General features: G+C 54.0%; 1 protein-coding gene across 1 annotated transcript in view; it reads left to right on the top strand.

The window, feature by feature from the left end:
- Nucleotides 1-15346, top strand: part of LOC125933332 (annexin A8) — a 17752-nt gene extending 2406 nt beyond the window's left edge. The window contains exons 2-12 of the mRNA XM_049646308.1: nt 2933-3023; nt 4032-4126; nt 5496-5609; nt 6395-6485; nt 7227-7306; nt 7810-7869; nt 8396-8489; nt 8744-8839; nt 10537-10595; nt 11732-11854; nt 14453-15346. Of these exons, the coding sequence (XP_049502265.1) occupies nt 2933-3023; nt 4032-4126; nt 5496-5609; nt 6395-6485; nt 7227-7306; nt 7810-7869; nt 8396-8489; nt 8744-8839; nt 10537-10595; nt 11732-11854; nt 14453-14512 (963 nt within the window). The 3' untranslated portion in view covers nt 14513-15346. The remainder of the gene's footprint in view (nt 1-2932; nt 3024-4031; nt 4127-5495; nt 5610-6394; nt 6486-7226; nt 7307-7809; nt 7870-8395; nt 8490-8743; nt 8840-10536; nt 10596-11731; nt 11855-14452) is intronic.
- Nucleotides 15347-15663: the final 317 nt, after the last annotated feature.

Raw genomic sequence — 15663 nt, 5'->3', positions numbered from 1 at the left:
CCCAGGACTGGGGTGGGGGTGGGGGTGGAGGGTGGCTTGTGAAAGATCAGCTAGAGGGCGCCTGTCTGTGCCTGTCTCACTGAGATGAAGTCCTGTCTCCCAGGGCAGCCTCATGACGAGGGAGGGTAAAGGTGTGGCGGCTTCCCTGAACAGAGCTCTTACAGATAGAGTCTCAGGCAGGGCGGTCATCCTTTCGGTGAAAATGTTCCTGTCTGGACAAGCTCACTCCAGGCAGGGGGCCCAGACAGACTCTTCCTCCAACAGGGCAGTGTTTCAGATAGGAAGATCTGGAGTTCTATCCCTCCCTGCTTATATTCGGGGGTCTGATTCCAGATAATTGTACTTTTTATCCCCTAAAACCTCGGAGTGGGCAGAGAGGCTGAGGCTTCTTAATGCAGCAAAATCACCACCCCCGCCCCCCGGGAGCGGCTGACTAACACCACCGCCCGAGCTGACCTCAGACTTGCTGAGTGGGCTGCTCCCCAGTGACTCGGTCACTGCACGTTTACTGCCAGTTTGGGGGCAGGGAGAAAGCCCTCACGGGTGGCACCCAGAGCTCGAGCCCCCAGACACCCTGTGGGCAAGGCTTCCTTCAGTGAAGGGTTCTAGGGAAGTTCACTGTCTCGAAAAGGTGGAGTCATCAATAGTCATCATCGAAAGAGGGAAGTACACAGAGCTCAACTTCTGAGTCAGATTCTGGGACCAGTGCCGACACCACCACTTACTAGCTGTGTCACCTTGCCAAGTGCTCTGAGCCCAACTCCCTGTCCTGTAAAATGGGGCATTCATACCTACCTAGTGCAACTATTGGAGAAGTCAAGGAGTTGTGCAGCATTGCACTTACAACACCTACAGCATCTTGCACAGAGGGCCTGGCCCAAAGGAGATGATCAAATGGCTACGGGTAGTAACAGCAGCTCAGACTCCACAAAACAAGGGATACACTGTATTCATGCACACAATTGGGCAACCTCTGGGACCACACAGGCTCTTCTGGATGGACTTTGAGCAAGGAAATGTGTCTTGTGCATGGTGCTAAGAAATGAGATAGGAAAATTTGTTACCAGACATTGGACATTCAACCAAAGGGTATAGAAAGGCTTTTTACCTCTTACTCAAAAGGAATATCCTCATATATACCCCATGGATGGCAATCTGCCCTGTATCTAATCAGGACAAGGAAGGAAGGAAGGAAGGAAGGAAGGAAGGAAAGGAAAGGAGGGAGGGAGGGAGGGAGGGAGGGAGGAAGGAAGGATGGATGTGGTGATTAAATGGGTGGATGGATGGGTGGATGGATGAGTGGATGTGGCTGTTGAATGGGTGAAGAATGGATGAATAGATGAATGAATGAGTGGGCTGGTGGGTGGGTAGGTGGGAAAGTAGATGAGTGGATGAGGGGCAGATAGAAGAAGTAGGTGTGTAAGTGCACGAGAGACCAAACACAATGGGACTAAACTCCTTTCCTTTGAAGGATCTCTTGAGTCTTCTTCAGATTCCAATGTCCAATCTCCCTTCACTCCTCTACTATCCCTTTCCCGCAAACACATACTTAAAAAAGATCATTCATTTGCATCTGTGAAATTCTACAGGGCACAACTCTAAAGAGCCTTCAGGCAAGCCCTTAATTAAAGATTTGGCCCAGGTCAAGGGCCCAAGTACTTTGGTTATCTTGTTTATATCACAATTTTCAGAGCACCATGCAGCTCTTTCTAAACCTAACCTTCTGTCCTCCATGAGCCTGGGGACTTGCAAAGGCCCTAAGCTGTCAGGATGCTCAGCTGGGTGCCCTGACTCTCTACCTTCTTCTAAGTACCCGCTTCTCAGAAAGGAGGCAGCTTGAGCTCAGACCATGCCTCTCTTCCCAGCCTTGTCTGCCCACTCTCCAGGTAGCGCGTTCAACTCCATGAAGCCTGTCCTTGCTTGCTCATTGTCCTTGTGGTTTGGGGTGCGTTGTCCTTTCCCATTGCCTGTCAACCATGCTGGAGGGAGCTGGGGGGTGTGGTGGGTGGGGCCTGCTCCCTGCCCTCAGATGGCACTAGCTGGGAGAGGCCTGGCCTGATCGGAGCCCACACCCCAGGGCAGGGGCAGGGGCAGGAGAGGTTATGTGGCTCCCTCCTACAAGCTGTGGTTCTGGGTGGTGCCAGCCTATTAACCAAAGAGCAGTTCTGTGGAGGTGATCTGGCAGTCCCACAGAGCCCAGAGGAGAACCACTGACCCATCACAACCAGGCCAGGCAGGCTGTGGTCTCTCAGGGAACCCTCACTTAATAGTAGCTTCCCCACACAGCTGACTCCTGGGCAGCTGGCCTGAGTCAGAGACCCCCCAGGAGGTCTAACCCCAAGCTACACTTCATAGGATATACTGCCATTCGTGTTCCTTTGTACACACACCCTGCAGGGCCCCCCCTTCTCCTCCCAAGCTCCCATCACCTCAGGTAAACCTCCTCCCCAGCCTCAGGATTCTTCTCACAAAAGATCCAAGAACAGGTCTGGTGAGAACATTGAGGCAGGGAAACTGTAAGCCTCTTCCGAAGGCAGCCAGGTGGGCAGGAGCACAAAGGCAATCGTGGTTAATTGCCTTTGTCATCCCGATAGAACCATTGCTGGACTCTGAAGGAGGTCCCCCCAAGCCCCTGCTGCTCCTTTCTCAGGCCAGCCCCCCATCCTAGGGCCTCCTTCTGGTTTTTCCCTCCTCCCGACACCAGAGGCTGGGCGGCGGCTCTGAAAGTGGCCACAGTGCCAGCCACCTTCACGAGTCTGCGTCCCCCAACTCCCCAGGGCTGGCGCTGGCACTGAAAGCTGAGATCCTCCACCAGTGGCCCACAGAGGCTGAACTGTGTGCTCGCCCTGCAGGGGCAGCCTGCGAGGTGGGCTGGCAGTCTGCTCTGCCTTCCCTGCCTTCCCACTTTGAACAGGCCTGGGTTCTTTTACAGATTGAACAGGAGGGTGTTACCGTCAAGGGCAGTCCCCACTTTAACCCAGACCCCGACGCGGAGACCCTCTACAAAGCCATGAAGGGGATTGGTGAGTGGACGTCCCCCGCCTTCCCTTGGGAGCGCCTGCCCGCTCTGCTCAAGACCGCTGCACTCATGGCTCTGCAAAGGGGATGTCAGGGGACAGCCTGGGAGTCTGGGACTGACTCCCGGCACCCAGAGAAGCACACAGGCCCCCTCCCCCAGCCCTGGTCTACGTGCACCCCCACCCCCCAAGGCAGGAGAAGGGGAAGGGTGGTTGTGCCTCCCTGGGCGGGAAGAGGAGGCCATCTGCCGTGCATGCCTATGCGTCCCTGGGTGGGCAACTTTACCCGGCTCGGTCTGAGGCTTCTCACAGAATGGCCTCAGAAACTCTGGACCCGCCTGTCACTGTAAGTTTTGGAAGGGATGAAGCTGAAGGTTCTGTAGGGCTGAACTGGGACACTCAGCTTCCCCCCTCTGCTTGGGCTGGGCACAGGGGGCCTCCTTCCTTGTCTCCGGTGTGCGCATTCCTGAATCCAGCCAGGGCCTGGAAGCGCCGTTTCTAGGTGAACCTTGACAGCATGCTCATGACCTCTACTTCCTGTGAGATCTCTGCCGTCATCTCCACTTCCCAAAGGAGGAAAGGGATGTTCGGGGAGATGAGGCTGCTTGCCCACGGGCTGCTGGAATGGGACTAAGAACCAGTTTGCTGGGCGCTCGGTCCTATTTCCCCCCACTGCCATTAGCACAAGAGAAGACAGGATGGGAGGTCTCACTGTCCAAGTTCCAAAGGCCCCAGGCGACGTCCAGAGCAGACCAGATGACCAGAGGGTCCTCAGATTCTATCACCCTGAGACTGGCCCCAGGCAGCACCCCAACACTGTGTGGGTAGGAGGTGGGGAAAGGACAGAAGGATCTCCGGCCTAGGTGTCTTATCGACACCATGAAATCGTCAGGTTTTGGAGCTATCTAGGAGGTGTGTGCCCACTTCTTGGCCACCAGGCAGCTTCCCTCCTTCCTGCTCAGCCCCCAGCCTCCCTGGGAGCAGTGGGGGTGCTCACACTGTGCCCCCCTGCAGGGACCAACGAGCAGGCCATCATTGATGTGCTCACGAAGAGAAGCAACGCACAGCGGCAACAGATCGCCAAGTCCTTCAAGGCACAGTTTGGCAAGGTAAGGGTGGGACGGGAGTCCGGTTTCCTCGGGGTGGGGGTGGGCGGGCACTGCTGTGGCCGGAGACAGCCTGCGGGGGGGCAGCTCTCTTCTGGGTGAGGCCCTTGTCTGAGGCCAGCTTCTAGAACCATGGGGCAGATAGCGCACGCTTACACCAAAAATATTATTAATTGCTTATCTGAAGTTAGAATTTCACTAGCCATCCTGCGTTTTATTGGGAAAAGCTACCTATGGCTCCTCACACCCCTGGCTTGGTGTCAGACATTCTACAGTCCAGCCTGCCCGCCTCCTCCTCTCCACCCCCGTCTCTCTCACCGAGCTCCTTGACATTGGCTCCACAACCCTGTCCTTGAGCTGTTTCCCGGCCTCTGTACCTTGCTCACCCTGTTCCCACAGCCTGGAACGCCCTTCTCTTGCCCACGCACAGAGGTGCAGGCCAAGCTCCGCTCCGTTCTATGGCACAGGACTCTCCCTTCATTTTGGAGCTTCTTGTGCCCTGTGCCTCCTCTCTCTGCCTCAAGTGAGCTCCAGGGAGCACACAGGCTGGACCCTTCTTCTCTCCCCTTTCCTTCCACCAGCTCGGGTCAGAGCCAGGCACTGGGGCACTAGCCAAACACAGGAACAAAGGCACACATAGCCATGGCTGGAGGAAACCTCCACCAACGCATGTCATGAGTTGGAAGATTTGACGCAGGAAAGTGAATGATGAAGTCTAAATATTCCAGGGGGCACCAGTGTCCTTTTTAACTTTTTTTTTTAATTTCTTTCTCTTAATCTTCACAACTGGCATTATTCTCTGCATTCAGCATTAGGGGAAACTGATGTTTTAAGAGGTGGAATAAGTTACCCAAGATCCCAGAGCCTACAGGCAACAAGGTTGGGATTTAAATCCAGGTCTGACAAGGTCCTTGGTCCTTTGCTGTGTCGTGCAGATCAGCTGGGTGTGGTCTTGTGGCTTCTTCTGGAGACCAGTGTCCCTAGAAGGAGACACACATGAGATAGATTCCTTAATTCAATCATGCATCTATTCAGTGCCCATGGGCTATGATGGGATTTGATGATGAGCAATGATAAATGTGTATTTTGGCCCAGCACCGCACTGAGAGCTGAGTCGAGCCACACACATCTCTCGGCCAGTCCCCTAAGCAATGGTATAAAGCAGGAGCATCTCTGTCTCCATTTCACAGGTAAGGATGATGATGCTCAGAGAGGCAAAGCGGTTGGCCCAAGAAACCCCAGCCAGCACCAGCGCGTGGCAGAGCCCACAGGGGAGTCCAGCCAGAGCCCCCAGGACTGGCTGGCACACCCTGCTGTCCACACTCAGGTGGGCAGGACACCCAGAACATTGTCCTTCCTTCTCTTGCATTAGGATCTCACCGAGACCTTGAAGTCGGAGCTGAGTGGCAAGTTTGAGAGGCTCATCGTGGCCCTTATGTACCCACCATACAGATACGAAGCCAAGGAGCTGCATGATGCCATGAAGGTAACTAAGCAGGTGGGGTGGGGGAGGGGCAGAAACACCTAGGAGGACTGGGTGGGGGCACTGCCTGGGACACCTTTCCCAAGAGAGCCTGGCACTGGGAGCTCCGAGCTCCCCTTGAGCCACCTTTTGAAATGACCGGGCCGGCTGAGCCTGCAGCCTGCTGCCCTGACTGCCCCCACACCCAGACTGGCTGGCCTCTGCCGTCCCCCCGCCACAAGGAAGCCAAACTCAGCACTTCTCAGGACAGCACCAGACCAGGTGTGCAAGAAATAGAGAGCTACGTCTGCGGTCTCTGCCTGGTCTCTCGGATTTCCTATTACTCCCACTGCTCCTTCCGCCCTCACAGATGATCAAGGAGGGAATCAGGGTCCGCAGATGATCAAGGAGGGAATCAGGGTCCGGCTAGAAGAATTGTCTCCATAGAAAGGACACTCACTGGGTGTGCGGCGCCAGCATTTGACATCTGTTATCTCTAATTCTCCTTCGGGACGGGCAGCTTTTTATCCCGAGGAGAGAAGCCTTAGGCTCAGAGAGGTGGAGAGACCTGGCTGGAGACCAACCAGCATGGAGGGCGGAGCCAAAACAGAACTTTCCCATCGCCTCACCTGCCCACAGGATCCACCACTGGAGACAAACACGTGCGACTTCCTCCAGAAACACCCCCCAGTGAAGCCCCCGTCGGAGGGGGCAGAGCAGTGACCGGTTCTGCCTCTAGTTAAGAGGGTGTGGACAGAGCAGGAGGGCACGGGCAGAGCTCTCCAGCAGACAGAGGTTTTTATCCACAGGGCTTGGGAACCAAAGAGGGCGTCATCATCGAAATCCTGGCTTCTCGGACCAAGAACCAGCTGCAAGAGATAATGAAGGCTTACGAGGAAGGTGAGGGAAGGTGCGAGGCCTGAGATCGAGACTCACTTGGAAATGGCCACAGGCTTTGGCAGCCTGGCAGGGGATGAGGGACAAGCGGTGCACTGAGCCACACTGGAAGAGACCCTTTCTGGGCCTTTCCACACATGGGTGCTAAGCACCTACTGTATGTCCAGTCCTGTGCCTGATGGTCTCTAAGCCCCCTGAAGCCCACGGGCTGCTGGGGGAGAGGGGCACGCACGCTAAGCTCTCTGCCCCTTGAGGGCATGGCAGTGCGGTGGCCCCCGGGCTGTGTCCACGCTGGATGGCGCTGGCTCCTTCCTGGCTGGACACAGGCTGACCCTGGGGACCGTGCGGGGGCCCCATTGCAATGGGGGGTGTAGACCACAGGCCAGCTATCGTGGAGTCTGCAGGATGCAAGGCAAACGGAAGCCAGCATGTCCTCCCCGTGGTCTGCCTGGTGGGCAATGTGCCTGAAAGCTCTGGCTTTGCCACACTGCACATGAAGCAGAGCTCAGGAGGCAGCCCCTAGAGGGGCTTTCTGGCCTGACCCACCTTTGTGATCGGAGGTGGGCTGGCAGTCTGTGTTGCTTCCCCACCAGGAGGTGGGGCCTCTGCCATTCAGGCACCTGGGGAGTATGTCCACTCCATGTGACTCGTTCTTACCAGAAGGCTTTAACTGGGGGAAGCGCAGGGAATGGGGCTGGGAGGAGGAAAGCGGGTCTGTGCCTCACGGTCCTGTCTCCCCTGCAGACTATGGGGCCAGCCTGGAGGAAGACATCCAGGCAGACACCAGCGGCTACCTGGAGAGGATCCTGGTGTGCCTCCTGCAGGTATCACAGCCCAGGCTGCTGGGAGCCCCTTGCCTGGAGGACCGCATCAGCTGGGCCCCAGGGAGCAGTTCTTGGGCAGAGCTGCTGGGGTGGGGTGGAGCAAGGGCCTAGGTACCTCCCCAGCGGCCTGGGCTCATTGGGTACCTACCTCCCTGCGTGGTTGGAGGATTCTCACACTTGCACCTCCCTGACAGCCACATGGGGGCGCCGTAGAACTGGGAGGAAAGTGCCCTGTCCCCTAGGGGGTGCTTCACACACACAGCCCTTGCCAGGCACTTTGCTTACCTTAGCTCACTGATTCCCCCAGCTCCCTCGGAGGCAGCCATTACTACTCTTATTTTACAGATGAGAAAACCTGGCCCCGGACAGGGTAACTGGCCTGCTAAGGTGCCCATGGCCAGAAAGCTGTAGAGCCCTGCCTTCCCTCCTGCCCAGCTCTCCCCTCTGCCTCAACTGCTCTGCTGGGCTAGCCTGCCTTACATCGTCACCTTTTCTGTTCCTAGGGCAGCAGGGATGACGTGAGCGGCTTTGTGGACCCAGGACTGGCCGTCCAAGATGCACAGGTGAGGCTACATACACCCTCAGCTGCTTCTGCCCTGCAGGCCTCCTGCCCCACCCTCTGCCATCTAGACTCCTGGGGCTGATGCCTGGAAGCCTCACTCAGCCCCTCTGCCCATCCGGGTTCTCTTTGGCACTAAGCTAGGCGGGGACCCAGCCCCGCTCTCTGCAGACCTTTATCTCCTTGGTGTCCCGGGAGGAAAGTGAGGGTGTCGGAGACACTCAGAAAGCAAGAAGGGGAGTGACTTGGAAGGGGTCCACTGGAGCTCTGTCCTGGAACAGCCCAACCTGGGGACTCTAGGCCTCTGAGGACCCACTGGGCACATTCAGATTGCCATAGTTCTGCCTGCTGGCAGAGTGCTTGGAGATGCCCAGAGACAGAGCAAAGCCCCAGAGGGAGGCAGGGGAGCTGGCAGGGTGGCTTCTGGCCCGGTATCCAGAAGGGATTTTAACCGACCTGGTGGGTGGGTGGGGGTGAGACCTCACCTCCTTGCTCCCCTTCACTGGCTGTTGCGGCTGTCCCAATGCTAGGATCTGTACGCCGCGGGCGAGAAGATTCACGGGACTGACGAGATGAAATTCATCACCATCCTGTGCACACGCAGTGCCACGCACCTGATGAGAGGTACCGGGGAAGGAAGGAGGCAATGTAAGGCGGCGCAGGGCGGCCTGGCCACAGGGCCTCTCCCTTCACGCTGACTATCCAGTGTGCATCCTTGTCTAGTCATGCAGCTGGGGTGAGAGCCAGGGAAAGGGACCCTTTCCCCAGTAAACAGGTGGAGGTCAGGGATGGCACATGGGTATGCAGTCTCTGATCTGAGACGCCGGGGGTGTCGCACTGAGACCGCATATCCCTTAAGAAAGGGTGTTTCTCTACAGTGTTTGAGGAATATGAGAAAATCGCCAGCAAGAGCATTGAGGACAGCATCAAGAGTGAGACCCACGGCTCCCTGGAGGAGGCCATGCTCACAGTGGGTAAGAGATGGGGCTCGGTGCTCAGACACGCGTGTGTCCAAAGTCACGGGGCTCGGCAGTGGGGCTGTGCCTGGGGTGGCAATAGCAAGCAACTGGGTCCCTATGTCCACCTTCAAGGGACCACCGCTGGCCACCGCCAGGCCACACACATGTACCCTTCAGCCCAGGACACTGGAATTATTCTACCCTCCGTGTCTTCCGTGTGGCGTGTCCCACCAAGGACTATTCTCAGTACTGCCCACGTAATCCCTGTGCTATGTGAGTGCGAGTGTGAGTGTGAGTGTTAGTGTGAGCAGGAGGCATGTGAGAATAAGTGAGTATGTGAATGTGTGTGTGCATTTGCAGGATTATGTCAGACCCAGGGCCTGTGCTCCCCTCCAACAGCCACACAGGGAATATTCTGGTTCTGGCTGTGAAGCCCTGAAGAAAGCCACCTGTCTAGACCTGAGCCAGCAGCCTGGTCTCTTCCTTGGTTGCTCATCGAAGAAATGATGATGCATAGTTGGAGTCCAAACTGAGTGATTGATGGGCTGATGCTGGGGAGCACTGAGAACCTTCCCTAAAGCTTGACCACATCTTGGGGGCCAGAACTGAGATCACAGGGAGGGGAACCGTGGCACAGCAAAGAGCTGAGGCCCAGGGGCAGAGGGACTTGTCCTCTCCTCCCTGCCATGATGGAGCCAAGGTCAGGGCCCCGGGGCTAGGACACTCACCTCCACACCAGGCTGTCCCCGTCCGGTGCTGGGCAGTCAGGGGAGCTCCACAGTGTGCCTGGGTCTTGCAGGGTGGCCCGGGGCATCTGACACTCTCCAGCAGGCTTTGACTGCTGTGATAAAAACCCGTCTATGTCGGAGCATCTCAGCATACCCCCCGCTCCAATCTCAGTGAGTCAGCCCCTGCATGGAGTTTGAACGACCTCCTGGTAAATCTTCGGACAGGGAAAAGCAGGGTGTGCAGTGCCCTCCTGTGCTGGCCACTTCCTATTCTCCTTGAAGACTCCCATCATCCCCCTCGCAGATGAGGACTGGGTAAGGCAGGCAGGTCAGACAATGAAGTCATGCCAGGCCATCAGCAGGCTGTTGAACACCGGCCTACCTCAAGCAAAGCCCACACTCTTTCTGCTGCCCTGGGCTAGAGTGCCAACCTCCCTGACCCAGATGCCGAGTCTCTGCAGCAGCATCTATGAAAGCGAGTGTGGGGCCCACCCTCTGATGCCCTTAGTGCTCTGGGGCTGGGCCCCATCTGTCACATGGAAATTCAAATGCAGGGACCTTACTGATAAGCGACAGGTAAAGTGGACATTCTGAGGCCGGTGGTCACTATAACCATGGCTCTTCTGTGGAGCTGAGTGGCCAGATTCTTGGCAAAGCTGGCTCTGGAGTGTAAGAGCCTAGGGGCTGCCCTGAACAGAGCCAGGCTCCCACGGGCCAGCCCTGTGGACCCCAGTGCCTTTACACCTCATGCTTTGCCTGCTTGCTCTGTGCCTTCAGACCTGTGCCCAGTGCCCCAGGCTTCCTTCCCTGTCCCACCCCACCCAACGCAAAGCCTCTTGTTTTTGAACGAGGCAAAGCATAAATAAATAGGCCAAGAATTGCATAATGCTGGCCCTTAAGACCCAAGGCAGGACGTAAATAAATAAACATGTACACAATGCCACCTACAACCTCTAGTGTTAACAGAGCTTTCTTGTTTGTCAGTGAAATGCACCCAGAACCTCCACAGCTACTTTGCAGAGCGACTTTACTACGCCTTGAAGGTAACTATTCTGCCTTTTGTGCCCTTTATTGTCAGCCCTACTAGGCACCAACTACAAAGCCAAGGTGTTCAGAGCCACTACCGTCTTCAACCCTGTGTCTTCTCTTATTCCAACCTCTTGTGATCAGAATGCTGTAGCTCTCAAAGGGCAAGCTGAGTCCAGAGAAGGGAATCCACACCTCGTGAGGGTGAATCTGAGCAGGTGTTTTTGCAGGTGTTCATTGCACTGACCTTCTATCACAATCCTGTGAGACCTGTGTCATAGCTGCCATCCTAGAGATGGTGAAAGTAGGGCTTGTGGTCAAGGTCACACAGCTGGTAAGTGGCAGAGCCTTGATTTGAACCCAAGCCAGTCCACCTGTCCGTTTTATCCCACCATGTGACCTCCTGGAGAGAGCAGGAAGTCAAGGCGCCCTTTGAATGGAAGTTCAGAGGGAGATTGTCACATGCAGCACTCAACTTTCGTGTGCATCCCAGATATGCCAATCTGGGTTTGTCTGTTGTCCAAGAGGCTGCACTAGCCATTCAAACAGACATCCAAGCCACTTGTATCGGGTGAAGTTTCTGGCACCTGGAACCAAACTGGAAGATAGACATTCAAAGTGATTCCGAGACTGAAGTCAGTGGCCACCTTCTCTGATCTGTGCTTGTTGGTACCACCTGCAATTAGAGTCCTAAGTTCTATGGCCAGGAAGTGAGAGAGGGCATGGGGTTCCCTTGGCCATCTGACATGAGACTAGTCAAAGATGAAAGTAAGCAGGAAGGTCCTGCTTGTGACTTGGCCAGTTGAGCCGAGCTTCATGATGTCGCTACCCTAGGAAGACGTCGTATTCCTTTAGTGGTGAGTATTCTGTGCCTAGAATCTGATGTGGCAAAGCCAACACACAGTGCACTTTGGGACATTTGGCTCCCAATAGGGGCTGATACGTGGGCCAGTGAGGGAGAAAATATTGAGGGAATGGAGATCCTGAGCTACGAAAGTACCCCTCTCAGTGCTTCACCCGATGAAGCAGAGGCTCATTCCTGCATCTCCGTCCCCCCGTAAGGCCCCCTGCACCCAAAGCACAGATGCGTCCCTCATCACAGAGATGGACCAGAAGGGCCAGCAGTGATCGTTGATTGCTGTGTCTTGTCCAGGGAGCAGGGACGCGTGATGGAACCCTGATAAGAAACATCGTTTCAAGAAGCGAAATTGACTTAAATCTTATCAAGTGTCAGTTCACGAAGATGTACGGCAAGACCCTCAGCAGCATGATCATGGTAAGCCATGAGTTCCTGATTCTACCACTAGTTTGAAACGGAGGCATTACTGGGAGGCCTGGATGCTGTGACCAAAGTCCTAAGTCACATGTGTCCATCCCTTCCCAGTGGGTGTCACACTCGAGCATTCATTGCCATGCAGTGTGTACAGAGATTGGCAAGGGGGTGAGTGTGGCTAGGGCTGGGAGGGGACTTGGGCAGGTGCACACTGACCAGATCATGGAGGCCCGTGTACATCACACCCGGAGTTGGCTTTGCGTTCGAGCTATGGTCGTCCTTTTGAAAATGACACACTGAATCATTTCAGAGGGAGGAAGCCATGTCCGAATGTCAATGACAGTATATAGTTTGGTAGGAATTGAGGCAGTAGCTTTCAAATCTAGACTTCACATCTAATCCTAGCAGCATGATTTTAAGGAGATAAGTCAGATGGGCTCCAGCACACTACCAAACCAGATGCTGGTCAGTAAACCTTCTGGACCCGAGAAAATGCAGTGATAATCACACCGCTATAATTTTGTAATAACTCTTCTAGTTATTAATGCAAATGACGTCTTGACAGTTTCATGAACAGAAGTCAAACCTCGAGAAGTATACCCCTAAGTCTCCATTGGGTCAAGTCAAGTCTCTAGTTATTCTACAAATATCTGTTGTCAGCCACTCTTTCCAAGAAACACATAGCTCACAGTATGGTAAAAAGACATTTCTACTTTAAAATGTCTCAGGATGGGCCAGCGGGTAGGTGGGGGTGAAGGACCGCGGGATTATTCTTTGTGTTGTTTTTGGCTTTCCAGCCAGTGTTGTCAAAAGACAGGAGGGCTGCCCAAAACCCAGCCCTGGCTCCTGATGTGTCACCTGCAGCAATGGCTTTCCCAGCCTCCAGTCCCAGGAGAGTGTTAGGAAAATTTTCAACGATACATGGTTTCTATGGCATCAGGGAAATGTCTCTACCTTCTCACCATCACAGTTAGATTGAGCCACAGGCAGACTTCAGAGGAACAGAAACACTGATGCATCCAGTGTGTAGACTTCATGATGGAGACTTAGCAGGCTAATTAGCACCTGAAAAATATCATCGATGATCTAGTCCCCCGTCTAGACATACAAGAAAGCCCGCCCTCGTTAGGTTTTGCCTACTGTTGTCACTTACGAAAATTTGCTTGGAATTGCCAAATATTTTCTTTTTAATATAGACCACTCTCTGTAGTTGTCATCAAAGCAAAAATGATGCCCAATGGTGATACCAGCATTAAAAACTTCTGTATAGAAATTAATAGAAAAATTAAAAAAAAACCCATGGATAACTTTATACCCACACATTTAAAAAGATAGACACCATGAATAGTTTTCTGAAAAAAAGCAAAATAACACAGAAACAAAAATGCTGTATTACAAAAATTGTTTTGTGAATAGTAAAAGAGGAAGGAAGGAAGGAAGGAAGGTAGGAAGGAGGGAGGGAGGGAGGACAGGAGGGAGGGAGGGAGGGAGGGGGAGGAAGGAAGGAACGGAGGGAGGGAGGGAGGGAGGGAGGACAAGAGGGAGGGAGAAAGGAAGGAAGGAAGAAATTTTAAATGTGGTTAAAAATCTACAAGAAAATTTCACGCCCAAATGATTGCACAAGCAAAGCTGACTAAACCGATAAGGACTCGGTGATTCTCATGAGGCATAAACTGCTGTAGCGCACAGGAAAGGGGAACTGGCCCACCCCTATCACTTATATCCTCACCCTCCCCTTTTCCTCAACTGCATAAAAAGGGAGTTGGTGATATGCCCTCCCCTGTTCTCCCTGGCTCTGTGTGCAGATCCTGGACCAGCCAGACCTATCAGGACCCGCCTCATAGCTAAAGGGGACTGGTAGACCACACATATGGGGTTCAGCCATTGGCCTTGTGGGGTCTATCCTATTGGGAGACAGCTGCTGCACCCCTATGTGAGCCACCTGGTATGCAGGCAAGCCCACGTTTCCCCTGCTAGTCACTCCTCAGCACATCTTAGCAATGCTTGTATTATCAGCATCAATGTCAGCTGACAGATGAGCGGGAGTCTCAGGGTGGAGACAGGACTTGCCTCAGCCATAGGGTCAGTGAGTGACAGAGCTTTCGTCTGGGTTCTGCGTGGACCCAAAGCCGGGGCTCTCACCGCCTCCCCCACTGCCTCTAGGTATGTGGGTATGGGTATATGGCCCTGGGGGCCCTACTTCCAACCTCGGTTCCCTGATCTGCAGTAGGAGGTGTTGAATAAATGATGGGTCATGTCAAATAAATGAGTGGTGGGGCCTGCCCAGGTCCTGACATGGGGAAGAGTCCTGAGACAGCTGACGGGGGTAGGGGACCATCCAAATGCCTTCCTTGCTCCAGAGCAGAACTGTGTCTGTGATTCATTTTCTACATTAAGCTCCCCTGTACTCATAAGAGAATCAAAGGAGATACAAAGAAATAGCCTGAAATGGAAAACAAGAAAAGGTGGGTGACATAGTGTGGGCCTGTGTCATGGGAACCCACAGGGGATGTGCCAGGTCTCTTCCCGAAGACCATGACTTGTAGTAATAACCACAGCTGACAGATACCCCTGTGACTCTCTTGTCCCTCCTGTCCTCAGGGAGACACCAGTGGTGACTACAAGAACGCCCTGCTGAACCTGGTGGGCAGTGATTCCTGAAGGCTCAGAGTGGGGCAAAGGCCGAAGCCGGAGCCACAGGGTCTTGCCTGCTCAACCTTGGCCATGGATCGGGGGGGTGGGGGTGGGGGGGCACAACTTGCCCTTCAGTTTTCTGTCTCCCAGCTTCTAGTGCTTTCCAGCCAGCTTCTCTGCCTGGGGCTCCTCCCTCCACTGCCCCCTCCCCCAGTCAGTTCCGGATGTGAGCACATTGCCAACCTGAGTATAATCTGGCCTGACAGACACCTTGGTGTGAAGGGGTTGTTTCTTCCTCCACACAAGGAGCTTCCCAAGTTGTGCCAGAGTCACCTGTGCCCAGGTCACGCAGGTACACAGCCCCACCCCGTGTACTAAATCAAGATCTGCGAAGACCAGAGAATATGGAATTGGCATAAGCATCTCAGCTGATACGCCTCTCTGAAAGGCCACCAGGGAGGCCAGAGGAACCCATGTGTTTCAGAGCCCATGCATGTGAACCGCTGAGAGAGAAACACACACATTCGGGCCCACTGGGAGGTCCCTCACATTCATTCATGAGCCTCCTCTAAAAACTCTTCACAACTTGAGTCTGTAGGTAGAATAAAAATTCCCTTGCTGTCTAACTAATAGAGAAAGCTGCAAATCGATGTCCCACCCCAGGGACGCTGTGTTCTGAGGGGCCCGGGCTTATCCAATCCTTGATCAAAGAAGCTGTTCTTTCCTCCCCTGACATGAGCAGGGAGCATCTCTCATTCCAACCAAATGGCAATGGCAGCTAAAGCTGAGATGCCTGGGTTGTGCTTTTCAGAATAATAAAGACTTGTACGTTCAAATCTAAGTGCCTTTGGATTTTTATCAGTGGCCAGACCAGGCCCAACTTAATTTGTCCGCGTTCATAAAAGAAATGTGATCTTTAAGAGCTTGTCATGGGGGTGGGGAGGCGCTGAAACAAACCTGAGCACACAGGTGGGAAAGGGGACATGGCCAGGGCACTGAAAGTGTCCTCTGCACCTCCAAATCATTTTTGCTAGAATAACTTTTTGGGCACTTCAGATAAAACAGACATAGTCCTAAGGTACTTTTACGGTTGCTCTGGGATTTTTTTCTTTTGTCCTTTTTCTTTTTAATGCATCTGTATTCTTAAAAATAATTTGGTGTCAGAATGGCTAACATTA

This window comes from Panthera uncia, chromosome D2, assembly GCF_023721935.1.
Source record: "Panthera uncia isolate 11264 chromosome D2, Puncia_PCG_1.0, whole genome shotgun sequence".
In the NCBI taxonomy this organism is placed as follows: Eukaryota; Metazoa; Chordata; class Mammalia; order Carnivora; family Felidae; genus Panthera; species Panthera uncia.
This window is presented reverse-complemented; position numbering and strand designations above follow the sequence as displayed.